Below are 14,717 nucleotides of genomic sequence, written 5' to 3'. Positions count from 1 at the left end.
TCCTGTTTGTTTGCGGAGTCATTGTTTTTGACATGGTAAGCCTAGCATGCCCTCTGATGTATTTGCGGGGGGGGGGGGGGGGGTGGCGGGGGAGGTGGGAGGGGAGTACTGGGTTTCTTAAATAACAAAGTTTTAAATTACCAGTTTTTCCTGGAGATTTCCTTCTCCTACCTACCTATTTGAGCTGCCATAAGTTAAATTTACCAGTATGAATAACCATTAGGAGAATTCTTAGTATCTCTAAAAGCATAATTACCTTCCTAGCTATTTTCTGGGCCCTACCTTCCTTAAGTATTTAAATGCTCATTGGCCAAAAGCAAAGCTGAACATCAGCCCTGTAAATCCTCACAGAATTTAATATTTCAATAAAACAAAGAAATAGAATAGCTTAATGTCATAAACCCAGGACATCATACACCTTAGCCATTTAGCATATGAATGTTACTGAGGCCCTTGCCCAGCCACTTACTTGATTTTCATGGCTACTTTTCCCAAGTACGTGCTATTCATCTATGAAATTTCCTCCTTAACAACTGCATTCAGGAACGTGTAAGAATGAGTAAATACAAAATATCATTATAGAGGCTGTTTCCTAAAGCTCTGTCGGTTTCATATTGTGAACAAAACAACACAGATCTTAGTTTTCAAATGAACTGCATTACTCTTTTATAATCACAAAATTCTCTGAAGTATATATACTATGCTTAAACCACCCCAAATTCAGTATATTCCCTGTGCCATGAGCCTGTCTCAGTGGGACTTTTTTAAAGATTTCCTATTTTAACTCTGATGTAGTACAAAAGAAGGGAAGTATGGTATGGTAAATTTCTTCTACATGTTTAGAAGAATGTTTATACATTCAACTCTATTTCTTGACCTTACTACTAATTACTTTATAAATGCAGTATATGTATAGTATGGATATATATATTGCCCCTCAAAGGTAAGACATATGTATATATGTAAACCATGGGTAAGGCCTGTTCCACCTATGAAATTTTTCTAAAGACAAATTCAATAAAATTTAATAGTAAACGTTAAACAAAGTCAGTAGCTTTTCCCCCTTTTTGGGAAACAAGTTTTTCAAGATCTAGAGTGTCAGCTTTTTAGGGTCTGTAAAGAATTATCTTCCTAAAAACACTTTGCAGTTTAATATTCTTGCCTTTTTAGATTGCTGGTTGTATTAGCTATCTCTGTTTAAAATTTTAGTACTCCATTCCTACCTATCTCTATCATCCTCACCTCACACTTTGACCTCTTTATTTTTCTCCTTACCGTCTATCACCATCTGGCATCTTGTCTTTTTATTATCTATCTCCCTAGAATATAAGCTTCATAAAGACAGGAATTTTTGTCTTTTCTTCCCCAGTGCCTAGAACAGTATCTGGTACATAACAAGCACCCAATATCTGTTGAATGAATGAACACACAAAAAAATAAATAAATAAAGGAGAAAAATAAATAAAGAAAAATAATACTCATACTTCCAGTTTCCAGTCTGATGTTATAAAGTGATTAGAAGTCATCACTCCTGTCCTCATAAGATAAAAGCTGAACAAACTGAAAATCATGAAGTGATACAGTATTACTTGAAAGTGGACTTGGACTAGTTGTTAAGTGTATACTAGGGCAACCACTAAACACAATTTTTTAAATATGTATAATTGATATCCTAAGAGAGAAGAGAAAATGGAAGCATGTAAAATGCTCAACTAAAACCAAAGAAGGCAGGAAAAGAGTGGAACACCAAAAAAGAAACAAGGAACTAGGGCAACAAATAGAAAACAGTTATAAATACGGTAGAAATTAATCCAGCTATATCAATAATCCCTTTAAATGTGAATGGTCTTAATACAAACCTGTTTGTTAAACTATGAAGTCATTCAAGGCTTACCATTATATACATGGGAGATTTTAAAATATCTTAAGTAACATTTGGATATCTCAAAGACTTTGTGCCTGCCTAATAAATCATCAAGAGAGGATAACAGAAACAGGGTCTGTAGATACTTAAACTTAAACTTAAATCTTCTCTTTGTGTCATCAAGTTGACTTCCACAGTGCTCCCGAGTATAATTTACTCTTTCTTATCTTGCTGGGAAGGGCAATAACCAGCAGAGTACTCTGAATTTTCAAAGGATATTGTCAAAAAAACTCTTTCCTCTCAAATATCATCCAATGCCACTGTAACCTTTAATTTCTATTAATTTTAACCAAGTCTGAATCAAAATTTAGGTTGATAATGTTTAAGACCCAACAGACCAATGGGAATTAGATGCACAAGAGTTGTTTCACTGGGCTGAAATAAACTCTGACTTCCAAGTTCAATAATCACCAAATCCTCTGCAGCCCCAGCTCCCAGACTCCCATCGAATTATCCTATTTTCCTATCTGAGCAACAACTTGCCCTTAACTGCTTTCTCCACATTTCTGCTGTATGACTGTAACTCTGATCACATTTCCCTGGTACCATAATCCCAACAGCATGCATGTATTATTAGAAAGTTTATATAAAATGCACATGTTATAAACAATTCCTAAGCAGTGTATAAGAACATAAGAGTACATTAGAAAGGCTGCATTTTATATTTCACTTGTAACACATATAATGCTGGTGTTTAGTTTTAAATTAGAGAATAGAAAATCTACAGTACAGAATTATAAGACCCAAAGGTAAAACCTAAGCCTCCCTCCCACCCCAGTCTACCAGCTATCTGGTACCCTCTCAGAAGGCAACCACATTAGCAGTTACTTGTTTATCTTTTCAGGAATATGCTATGTATGTTGCAAGCAAATATGTATTTTATATGTATATACATATGTAGGTACATACATACATCTTTTCATACATTCACCTATAAATAGTGGTATACTATACATATTCTTCTTCACATTCTCATTTATCTCATAGGGTTTTTATTGATATATAAGATCCTGACAACCTGGGACATATAATAGCATTACCAATTTCTAGCTAACCTTAGTGAACCATAAAGAGGCATCAAAAAGTGTCACGGTATATAGGAAATTCTAAAATCTTTATTTTTATCCACGACTGTCAGTTGAGGTCCTATTATGTACTAAATACTGTATGAGGCACTTTATACTTTCATTTAATAAAATAGTCTTGAGGTGAGGTTTATTAAGTTTGTTACAATTTTATAGATGAGGAAATTAAAGCTCAGAGAGCTTAACTAGCCTAAAGTCCCAACTAGAAAGTGACAGAGTTGCCTGACTCCAAAGCCCATGTACTCTGTACCACACTAAATGCAGCTCTGATCTTTACAGGTCATTTTTTGAAATACAGTACTCTTCTATATTTTGTATTGTGTCTAATTTGAAGATCCATCATAGAGTTGTCCTCAACTACAGAAACAGATTTTGCTTTCTCATTTTCTTTCTCATCCCTCTCCACTACTTAAATTACATGTTGCTACCATTTTGGTGTTGCCTTCTAGAATTCTATTCCTACAGCAGCAAAACCAGAAAACTGCAAGTAGAGATTTGTATATTTGGCATAATGCAGAACAAATTACATGACAAAGGCTGACAAAACTTTAAGACTTCAGGTTTTGGAAACAAGATACTACATGCTTTAAACTGGAGGGTCTTTTAGGGTTAAACCCAAACATAGCTATATTCACACCTGGAAGCACTTGGACAACTCAAGGCTGAAAATCCCATACTGTGCTTGTTGTCAATCCATTGTTTTCCTTCCTAGTAGGCTCTGGAAGTGAATATTCTACCACTTTGTGCAGTTGATGTTGAATGCTATGTCCACTGAACTGGGGTCGTCCAGGGTCACCAATCAGGACTCGAGTTCTATGGGTCCAAAAGCAATTCTTCAGCCATTGATGAAGACTGTCTGCAAGGTCTTCATCATAAAACATATCTCCAAGCACAACAAGGTCCCACTTATCTTGTTCCAAATCCAAAATATTTTTGGTTAAAATGGGAAAAGGATCCAGTTGGTTCAACTCACAATTCAGTGTGATAGCCATTCCTGCAACTTTAAGAAGCACATAATGAATTGGTTTATGCTAGGCAGTTTTAATCCCCTATTGATTCATTTAAGTAATTTAGAAAATCTAACAATATTTTTTCCCTTTTGTTGAAAGTTGTTTTTTAGGTAAAGAAGTATCTACCAATATAAACTATTTACTGCAATTTTCAAATGCATGAATGGATATCCTGAAAACAAAACAAACAATACAAAACACCTAGAAATGTGGAGGTTTTAAGGAACATTTGCTGATCTAATAACCAAGAGGTTTGGTTTATTATAGCTATCCAGGGAAACAAGCCTTGGGCTTGAGCAACCTGGCAAGTTAGAACTGAGACCCCTGTATAAAATAAGGATCTTGGGGCAGCTGGGTGGCTCAGTCCGTTAGGCTTCTGACTCCTGATTTTGGCTCAGGTCATGATCTGAGTTGTGAAATCAAGCCCTGCATCGGGCTCACATGCTGGGCATGGAGCCTGCTTAAGATTCTCTCTCTCCCTCTTCCTCTACCCCTCTCCACTCTCCCCCCAAAAAATAAAATAAAATAAGGATAAAAGCTAGATCCTCAGTAAAATTGAAAACTAAAAGAAAATCAGAAAAAATTAAAACTGACCTGTCCCAACTTAGGTTTTAATGGAATAAACTCTCCCTCAAAACACAAGGCCTCTCTCCTCACTTGGGTTTTGGTCAAATACACACAACCTACATATTTCAGGAAATCCCTCGCCCAGAAATTAAGAGTAAGTGCTCCCAGCTTGGTACACTTTGGGATATCCGACAGACATAAATACAAATCCTCTTGAGAGATACGCACTTCAATTCAGGCCTCACAGGCTCCTCACAGACAATGTCCTACTGAACAGAAGTTCACAATATCAGATTACAAAATATACATGGAAATAAGCTATCATGTTGAGGCATCTATAGATATTTATCCTGGAAGAAAATAAAGATGAGCTTTAAGTATTTTTAAATATGAAATCCTTACTAGGGTCTATGTCGTTGGCCAAGATCCTCGATGCCCCGCTCATCTTGGCCGCTATAGACGTAGCCCCACAGCCACTCCCAAGATCTAACACAGACTTTCCTCTAACAACATCAGGATTATCCAAAAGATACCTAATTTGGAAAGAAAGCAAAAAAACACTGAGACGGGAGAAGGTCAGTAAGAGGTATTTAAAAAAAAGTCTTTTTTTTTTTTTTTAAGCTCTATACCCAACAGAGGGGTTGAACGACCTCTAATGACTGAGCCAACCAGGCGCCACCACCCCCCAAAAAAGTCTTTTTAAAATACTGAGCACTTACTATGATCCAGAAACGGTCACGCACCAAGAATACTGACTGACAAAATACGGCTATAATAAGGATTCAGTAAACTAGATCCAAAATTCACTGTCTCCTCCTGATTGATTGTGCATCATAGAGTGGTTTTACCTACTGCTTATGTTGTTATAATGACCTCTCTGGTAAAGTACAAAGTCCAGTTCAACCGAACAATTTGGACCAGGACTAAATAGTATCAAACACTGAAGATGGATGAGAAACCCTGAAATAAATAATAAACCCTGACACTTGACCTTACCACTGGAAAGTGAAGAATATCCGGGATTATGGCAAACTAGGGATGTACATGGCCTGTCTAAAGCGAAAGCGCTACCCATCTTCAGCTCACTGTTGCCATGCAGAAATCCTGTGTTATCAGATTTTCCTGTTTTTCAAAATCAGACATTTTTACATGAAATTTCCCAAGTTTTATTTTTATTTTTTATTTTTTTGAAATGTCCCAAGTTTTAAATGTTAGCAACTGATTTTTTGTTTTAAATTTACAAATAAAGGCCGAACAAAACACATCTGCGGGTGCACCAACTTGTGACCTCTGATTCAGTCTGTTAAGGAATTTGATTGTATTTATATTTGAAGTTGATAAACAATCACTTTAATAGACGTCACTGAAAATGTCAATATTTTTAAGGTATGATGTAAGTGAATAAAGCTTGAAAATTTGGCAACAACCAGAAAATCAGAATTGTTTGATAACACCTAGAAAGCTTTCCAATCTTCAGGATTCTCTGAAAAGCTCTACATATGCATTTATTTCTTTTGCATTTAAAACTATATACAACATTAATTCTGTTAGGCCATCCCGTTCCTGCCAATGAGAAGTCCTTATCCTTTTCATTTCAGAGGTCTATACCCTTAAGGTATAAGCAGGTTTAATCATTTACCAATCTAAGAGCAAAAACCAGACTGAAATGCTGAAAGCTCTTGCCTTTGTCTCAGCAGCTGTGTTTTAATAAAAAGCATAGTGTGAATATGTGAGAGAATGTCCTAAAGAACACTTTTGCTGTGTGGGGGCGGGGGGGGTGGGGTGGGTGGAAGAGGACACCTTAAAAATGCACATTCAGGACACCTGGCTGGCTCAGTCGGTACAGCATGCAACTCTTGATCTCAGGGTTGTGAGTTCAAGCCCCACGATGGGCATAGAGCTTACTTAAAAAAAAGAAAAGAAAAGAAAAATGCAGATTCAAGTCCAGAGTTCACCTGAGATGTCAGTAAGCCACTAGAGAAGGAATCCTTGTGGGGCCCACTCACTCACATCTCTTGTTCTTTGAGAGATTGAGAGAAGTGAGGCTCCAGGGAGGGAGGGAGTGTGAGGCTCGAGGAGCAACATTTACTAGATCAAACTAGGAGAGCTAAAGGACCAGGGCTTTAGGTTCCATCTAGAAACTGCACTGGCCATACCTTATGAACCATGAACCAGAAAATAGTGTGAAATTTCCAGATCATTCATAGTATGACAGCTGATCCTAGGGTTTCTCTTGGAGAGAGAACTGTGTTTGGGGAAATACACTGATAAACTGCTCCAAATTAAGAAAACAAGAATTTGGGGGTTTAACTCTGGTTTTTTGTGAGGAGCAGGGAGAATGCAGAGTTGGAAGGGGCTGAAAAAAGAATCTGCTGAAAAAAAGAATCTGCAGAAAACAGATCTGTATGGGCCTTAAAGCTTCCCATTTCAGTTAGGGCAATACCTAGACAGGGCCTGGCCTCCTGGCCAGTAGATTGCCCAGTAAGGTTCGCTATAGGGCCACAGGTCAGCTTTTTGCCACCAGAACTTGCATCTGGGCGTCAGAAGCCGCAACTGGATTTCAGGGGTGAGGCTGCCACTGCTGCTGACTTCAGTGTTCTCCTCCAGGAAAGCTTTCATCTCAGGGTCCAAAAAGCTTCCAGTTCCTCTCCAGGGGTAATGGCCCCAGGGAAACAAGGAAAGACCATTGCTTCTCACAGCTTTCAGAAAGACACCACAGTGGTTCATGGGAAATGGTGCACATGCTCTCCAACCTAGGCTCGAAGCCATCGGTCCTTGTCCAAAACACAGGTTCTGTCAGTGTTGCTGTTGATAAGAGCTGCTGCTCCTCATGAGGAAGGAAGGGTCCGGCTGCCACGGTGATCTCAACTGGAATCTGTGGGTCTCTAAAAACAGAAATAATACTGAAAATTCCAAGGTTCACTCACACTTCCATATCCCATTACATAGGAAGAAAATATTACAGTGTAAGCTCTGTAGCAGATGATTCACAAGTGCAAGTCCATTTCAGACGGAAGTGTTGGTGCATCAACTTAGGAAAATCCAACCTTTTAAAGGAAGTCTTTTCACAACAAAAGCCTTTTAATAATTTAGAACAACAAATATACAAACATTTGATTTTGAGAGAAAACCTCGGGAACATGCCTGTTACATAAAATAAGGTTTACCTTTAAAGTTCTTTCACACACACACACAAAATAAAGTTCTTTAACACATTTAGTAAACCACTTACCTTTAAGCAGGCACTGTGAACAAAATAAGTCTCCATCTTTGGGAAGCTTAGACTCTAGCAGTGGGGTAGAGCTATTGCCAGGGCAAACACAGTTCTGGCCTTTATGAAGTCTTGCCAAGAGTCGTGGAGGTTACCAAACTGTAATTGTGGACAAAGGTATACAAATTATACCGAGTACACATCGATGTAATCAAGATTCAGATTTTTTCTTAAAACTTTATGGATTTAATTGTCATAAAAAATATCAACTTGCAAGTATCTTCCTGTAAATATCTCTGATGACTCATCTTTACCAAGCCTGGGAGGAAAAGGCTTGTTCCAATAGAAAAACACCTTGGTAAGAACGAGAAAGAATAAAAAACAGCAGTTTAAACACAAACTATATGCCCAGTTACTTGGGACCTCTGACCTGTTCGGCATAAATGTTTTAAACGGTCCTATATCCATCCACCCAAATATTTAGAGTAGGGGCCAGACCGGTGATCCATGAGTGATGCCGCTGGTTATAGCAGAGGGGCTGTGGCGACCTGGATTCTGTTTCTGAGCAGTGCAAAGGGGCCGGCAAACTGCTTCCAGGTAAGAACACGCTGCCAGCTCTTCCAGTTTCTCAAGATAATCCAGATATTCACACAAAAACCCCCACTTGTAAACGCAAGTGATCAATTAAAATATCAAAACACAGGGCAGGCTAAAATGCCTGTCAGGCCACTTGCGTGCGAACTCAGGATAGGCTTTCAGTAGGTGTCATCTCCCCATCGTGCCCTCGGGATCCCAGGTCTCTAACAGCCTCCCTTCTCCCTGGACTAATTCTGTTAGGAAGTGTTGGGTCAGCCCTTGAATCGCACGAGCCGAAGCTTATAAATACAGCAGAGCAAATATGAGAGGATTTTGGTTTGGAACACCGTGTTGTCTAGACCGGCGCCTCCCCCTCTCACCCCAACACCAAAAAAGCATCCTTCATGAACACGGGACTATGCGGTGGGCACTCGGTACCTGTTATCAATTGTTAAGGAAGGAAGAGGGGTTTAAAAGGTAAGTTCCAAAAGTGTTCGTGACCACGTTATTTCCCTCCGAGGAGAACAGGGCTCGGTCTTAAAGGGGCAGGCACAGGCTTCCTTTTTGTCCTTACCAGGGTGGGCGAACAGCGCCCAGGGAAGCTAAGCACTCGCCTTTGTGCGTCTTTCCCGGCATTCTTTAGAACCGCACCTGGCGCGCCGACCCCCGCGGGCAGGCAGGCGCGCGCCTCCTGGTGCAGAGCGTGGACCGCGCGCCCCGCCCTCCTTCCCAGCAGCCTCCCTCGGCCTTTTCCTACCTTTCTTAAAGGGGCAGGGCCTCCGGAGGAGGCGGCACTCCGACCTCGCTCTGGAAGCGTGGGACCGTCAAACTCTGATTTCTGCGAAATCCAGCCGAACTGGGAGCGTTTGCTTTGTGCCAGTCACTTGTTGGAGAGGAAAAATGTTTCTCTTCCCTTCCTCCACCTTTCAAAGCTTCTTCTAGCTGATCTTAGAATTAAATTGACAGGAAACACATCAACAGAAGAAAACCAAATTGAATCTTGTACCTATGGAAATGCCAGGTGTAAAAGAGATGCAAAAACAGAAAGGTCAAAGGAGGTTTATATGTCGTCCTGAACTAAAGAGAAGGGAGTTTGGGACTTCAAAGGGAAGGAAAGTAATTCACAGAAGATGAAAGGCGTAAATGTTTGCTGGGCCACACAGAAACAATGGGACAGAGAGAGGAATTTTAACAAACAGACTTTGCTAAATTCCTCCCTATCACATCTAGTTCATATTATGCTGTAGTTATCTATGGTGATAGATTTCTTCTGGAGCAGGTCCTCTATTTATATTCTTTCAGGCAGTAAGGGGGGAGGTCAGTTTCTTCCTGAGTCTTTTGTACCTTGATTGTTTTCAGCTCAGAAATAATCCACAGGTCAAAGTGGCACATCTTGGGGCAATTCCTTCAGAGCCCCTACACACACTTCTAGGCACTGGGCAGAGTGGTGAGCAAAATAGACACAGTATAAGCCCTTGATGACACTTAACCTTCAACTGAACTTAAATCATAATGTATGTCCTCTCTTTTATAATTTGCATAAATGTACAATATAAATCTATTTGCAACCTATATCATTCAAGTTCTGGACCCATATGTCCCATCTTCCAACCCTCAACATCTCCAAAATAGACTCGCCATCCCACCTGACAACAATTAAAACCCGCTCAGGTGTGCCAAAGGGAAAAAAGAAAATTGACCCAAACTAAGAAACGGGCAAATCATGTTTCTGCATCTTAGTCTGCAGTTTGGGGAATGACCTGACAGCCGCCTGTTCAAAATTAGAGCTTGTTGCTTCTGTTCTCCATTTCTGCCCTCGGGTTTACGGGGTTTCCCATTTTCCCTGTAAACTGGAACCTCTAGGAACTACTAGAAGGGAATGAAACTTTGTTATTCCAGTTAACAACCCCAGATGCATCCTGCTCATTTGCTCCTTGCATGAATGACTGTACTTATTTTAGATGGGTAGGATACACACCTAGCATCTCTGAGTCACTCTGCCCTAGATTTCCTCTATAAAAACTAATATGACTGTGAATAAAATTGTATTTATTAACTGGCTACTTTTTAAAAAAATTAGCTGCTGATGTAAACCTTTGTTTTCTCAACTATAATTTCTCGTTTCCACACACTCCGATTCTCTTACTAGCAATAAACCTTAATCCATGTTCAAGATCAATTTGTCAAAGAATTGTTTTTAACTAGCTTGTGTTCTATTCCTGTGAATAGCAAGAACATCCCAGTTATTGCCCAAGACACCAGGGACAGGAGGTAAGCCTAACATTTTTACAAAAGAGGGTTTCCAGTAAAAATGTAAGTGCTCATCATTGAAGATGCATTTAATAATGTGAAGACAAAAAAAAAAAGTGAAGACACCTTGAACAAAACTTGGAACTAGGCTAAAGGGACTGCTGAATGTCCACTCCCCACCTTAATAATTTTAAAATTGATCCACTTTCTATTCCTTCAGCTATTGCCTTAGTTCAGCCCTATGATCCTTTCCCTGAATTCCTTTAACTAGTCTCTCTCCAATCCTACCTTCCTCTCTCATTCTCTACAGTACAACTTAAATGTTTTGTTGTTGTTGTTGTTTTCTGGACTTTATATTTCTATAGCCTAGAAAAGGCCTTACATTCCTATAAGATAAACCAGATAATCCATGAAAAATAGACCTGGATTTTCTTTTCTGTCGTTGCTTGGTGTTGATGTATTGTTTTTTCTTAATTAAAAGAAAGAACTGTCTTGCTTTTATTTATTTATTTTTTTTTATTTATTTTTTTTTTTTACATACTAATAAGCCAAGAGCTTTATTGATGCAGCAGGCACTTTACAATGAATCCAAGAGAGCCCATCTTCTGTCGGGAGACGGGATGTCTGTACAAACCCTCCAAGTTTTACTACTTCAAAAAAACAAGTCTCCCTTTGACCACAGCCCTTGGATCTGCACCTGCCCAGATCGTCCCTCCCCCACGCGAAATAGGCAGAGCGCACAGCTACGCCCACCAACGCTGACCAGCCACTCCGGCAGACAGTTACGAGGTCAGTTCCGTGTTACTCGTGGACAAAGGCATAGACTATCAGATCCTGCAAAGGATTTAGGAAACAGACAAGTTCTCCCTCCACCTTGAAAATAAAATACACTTCAGCGGATGCATGTCCTGAAATAGTTCAGCTGGGAGATCCCAGGAAGATGGTCCATTGTCAATCCCTTCTTCATCAGCCTGTGCATCCAAAATTCTTCTCAAGGTAACATGAGTCCTTTTATTTTTTTAAACAGTCTTTCTTGCTGTAAGAACTCTTATAATGGAGCCTAGTCCTCCTACTGCTAATGCCTTTTCATGCCACTGGAGTAACACTGCACTGCTGTTTTCTGTGGGCTTCTCAAACCCTTTATAAATGTACTTCATTAGCAAGTCAATGCCATTTCTGTCCAGCGACTGCACAGCCTGCTCAATTTCACTGCTCTTAAAGTTTGTGAGCACTTTCAGCACCACGCCCTGGGCTCGTTCCTTCACGGCCTGATTCTTGGTGTTGATGGGAGAGTTCCGCAAGGCTGCGTGGAATGCCCGAAGCATGTCCCCTTGCCGCAGAAGGCCATCCACCTCGCTAGGGTCCGGGTCTGGCTCGCCCGCCGCCGCCGCCGCCTCCTCCTGCTCGTCCACGAATTTGTTCTCGTCAAACTCATCGATGTCCACCCGACGGAAGCGCGAGGACAGCGTGTTCCGGGCCATGGCGGGGACTCGGCGCCCGCTCAGCCGGCTCCGCTCCGCGTCCGACCTCCGCTCTAGCCCGCTGGGCACCGGCTCAGGCTCGGGGGCGGGAAGCGGCCGCCCGGCGCCTCCTCCACCTCCTCCGCGCGCAGACGCCGCCGCCCGCCCCTATTTATTTATTTTTTAAAGATTTTATTTATTTATTTGAGAGAGAGAGAGCACATGAGAGGGGGGAGGGTCAGAGGGAGAAGCAGACTCCCTGCTGAGCAGGGAGCCCGATGCAGGACTCGATCCTGGGACTCCAGGATCATGACCTGAGCCGAAGGCAGTCGCTTAACCAACTGAGCCACCCAGGTGTCCTGTCTTGCTTTTATTAAAGTTGACCCACATGTACCAAGCAGACTTGTGAACTGTCTGATAACAACTGAGCTATCAATTGAGCTTTATGATTTTTGCCTCAGGGCCTGTTCTCTCCCCTAGGCCTTGGTTAAGACAGCAAGGTGCAGCCTTTGCCACCTAAACAACCCATCCTCCCTCCTCAACCTTCAGAACTCAGCTCAGGGTCAAGGCCCTCTGAAAAGCCTTCCCCAACACACACACTAATCTTGACAGTTTCTTAGCTTCCTATGGGTACATCCAACGAGAATATCATGCAGAACTGCCATTACCTGGCTCCTCTACTAGACTTAGAAGCAGACCATCTCTTTCCTCTTTTATCTTCTGGCACAATTAAGACACTCAATAAATTCTGTTAAATGAAAGAAAAAGCAAATAAATGAGTAAATAAACATTACATATTAATGTCTCATTTTTAAATTTCATTTTTAACAGTTTTATTGAGGTATAATTAACGTGCAATAAATTTCACATATTTAAAGTGTACAATCTGATGGGGTTTTTTGGGTTTTTTTAAGATTTTGTATGTTTATTTGTCCGAGAGAGCGCACAAGCAGGGGGAGCAGCAGGGGGAGGGAGAAGCAGGCTCCCCACTGAGCAGGGAGCCCGATGTGGGGCTCCACTGTGGGGCTCCATCCCAGGACCCTGGAATCATGACCTGAGCCGAAGGCAGACGCTTAACTGACTGAGCCACCCAGGCGTCCCAATCTGATGTTTTGATATGTATATATACACTCATGAAACCATTACCAAAATCAAGATGGTGAGCATATTCAGTGCCCCCTCCCCTGCCCCGCCCACACCCCCTCCTCGGTATTATCCCTCCCTCCTGTCCTTGCCCACATCCCCTCCTCCATCCCCAGGCAGTCACTGGTCAGGTCTCTGTCACTATAGATCAGTTTGCATCTTCTAGATTTCTATATAAATGCAATCGTACAGTATGTACTCTTTTTTTGTCTTTGTTTTCACTCAACATGCTTATTTTGAGATTCATCCATGTTGTTTGAGCATCTTTTCATGTGCTTCTTTGCCATCCATTCATCTTCTATTCAAATTGTGTCTCATTTTAAATCCGAATTGCTGCATTGTTTTTCTGTTCTTACACAATTCAGGTACATTAAAAATAGGGGCTTTGTATCTTTGTTTTTCCTCAGTGCTGGAAGAACAATTCAACAAAGTTAATGGAATTATCTGGAATGATGGGAAAAACATAACTTCTTTTGCCACTTTGGGAGATTGTTTATAACATAATTTTTAAGTGTTTATCAATATAAATTAAATAAGTTTGTAAATATATTTCTAATAAAATATTGACACTTCAGTTTTGTTTTAAAATCAGCCTTGAGGCGTGCCTGGGTGGCTCAGTCGTTAAGCGTCTGCCTTCGGCTCAGGTCATGATCCTGGGACCCTGGGATCAAGCCCACATCGGGCTGCCTGCTCAGCGGGGAGCCTGCTTCTCCCTCTCCCACTCCCCCTTGCTTGTGTCCCCTCTCTGTCTCTCTCTGTCAAATAAATAAATAAAAACTTTTTAAAAAAATAAATAAGTAAAATAAAATAAATAAAATCAGCCTTGAGAGGCAAACAACATATAAATTGCCCCCAAGGAGGGGTGCCTGGCTGGCTCAGTCTGTAGAGCATGCGACTCTTTTAGTATATGTGCTGCCGAAGCGAGCACAAGCATGCGACTCTTGATATCGGGGTCGTGAGTTCAAGTCCCACATTGGGTATGAAGCTTACTTTAAAAAAAAACAATGCACCCAAGGAAGTGTGATTTGCCTCTGCCACCTCAGAATGTGTTTCTCCCCACACTTTTGAATGAAGTATGAAGTTTGGGGTTTTCTAGAGCTTAAGCTTCCTTCTAGCTTCTCTCCACCAAGCTATCCTTGCAACGATTCTGTGGCACCATGTCTTTGTGACTGTGTAGGTTTCCTCTTCTCAGTTCCTCCTCTGAGGTTTGCAGTTGCTGCTCCTTCAGGAGGCAAACTTGTCCAGGTCACTAAGTCACGCTTAAAAATCCTGACAGCGGGCCCTTTTAAGACCAGTTTACAATAAAAGGGATTGAGCTGTTACAGAGCTGGCCAATCTTCAGCCAACTAAAACTACAGTGCCATCTAGTGATAATTTAGCTTAATATCGGCCAGGTGTGTCAGTTAAAATGGTGAAAGCAAAAAACTAAAACAAAACCCTGAAACTGTGAAATCGACTTAATTCTGGATAAAGAGCAGATTCTCACCCACA

The 14,717-nt window shown here is 41.0% G+C and overlaps 2 protein-coding genes across 4 annotated transcripts; both read right to left on the bottom strand.

The window, feature by feature from the left end:
* Positions 1 to 2,899: 2,899 nt before the first annotated feature.
* On the bottom strand, positions 2,900 to 9,092 carry ETFBKMT (electron transfer flavoprotein subunit beta lysine methyltransferase). Of its 3 annotated transcripts, none has more exons than XM_036099527.2 (5): positions 8,948 to 9,092; positions 7,819 to 7,956; positions 7,030 to 7,471; positions 4,989 to 5,119; positions 2,900 to 4,009 (listed from the first exon to the last, which is right to left on the bottom strand). In XM_036099527.2, the coding sequence occupies exons 3-5, from the start codon at positions 7,353 to 7,355 to the stop codon at positions 3,666 to 3,668; spliced, it is 801 nt and encodes a 266-aa protein (XP_035955420.1). In that variant the 5' UTR covers positions 7,356 to 7,471; positions 7,819 to 7,956; positions 8,948 to 9,092; the 3' UTR covers positions 2,900 to 3,665. The 3 variants fall into 3 exon arrangements, with proteins under 3 accessions (XP_035955420.1, XP_035955421.1, XP_077931976.1); XM_036099528.2 differs by having other exon boundaries at positions 8,812 to 8,952; XM_078075850.1 differs by lacking the exon at positions 8,948 to 9,092 and having other exon boundaries at positions 7,819 to 8,938.
* A 2,069-nt stretch (positions 9,093 to 11,161) lies between these two features.
* Positions 11,162 to 12,250, bottom strand: LOC118540387 (actin-related protein 2/3 complex subunit 5-like protein). The gene has a single exon (XM_036099534.2). The coding sequence runs from the start codon at positions 12,102 to 12,104 to the stop codon at positions 11,643 to 11,645; it is 462 nt and encodes a 153-aa protein (XP_035955427.1). The 5' UTR covers positions 12,105 to 12,250; the 3' UTR covers positions 11,162 to 11,642.
* Between the last annotated feature and the right edge of the window lie 2,467 nt (positions 12,251 to 14,717).

This window comes from Halichoerus grypus, chromosome 6 (genome assembly GCF_964656455.1).
Source record: "Halichoerus grypus chromosome 6, mHalGry1.hap1.1, whole genome shotgun sequence".
In the NCBI taxonomy this organism is placed as follows: Eukaryota; Metazoa; Chordata; class Mammalia; order Carnivora; family Phocidae; genus Halichoerus; species Halichoerus grypus.
This window is presented reverse-complemented; position numbering and strand designations above follow the sequence as displayed.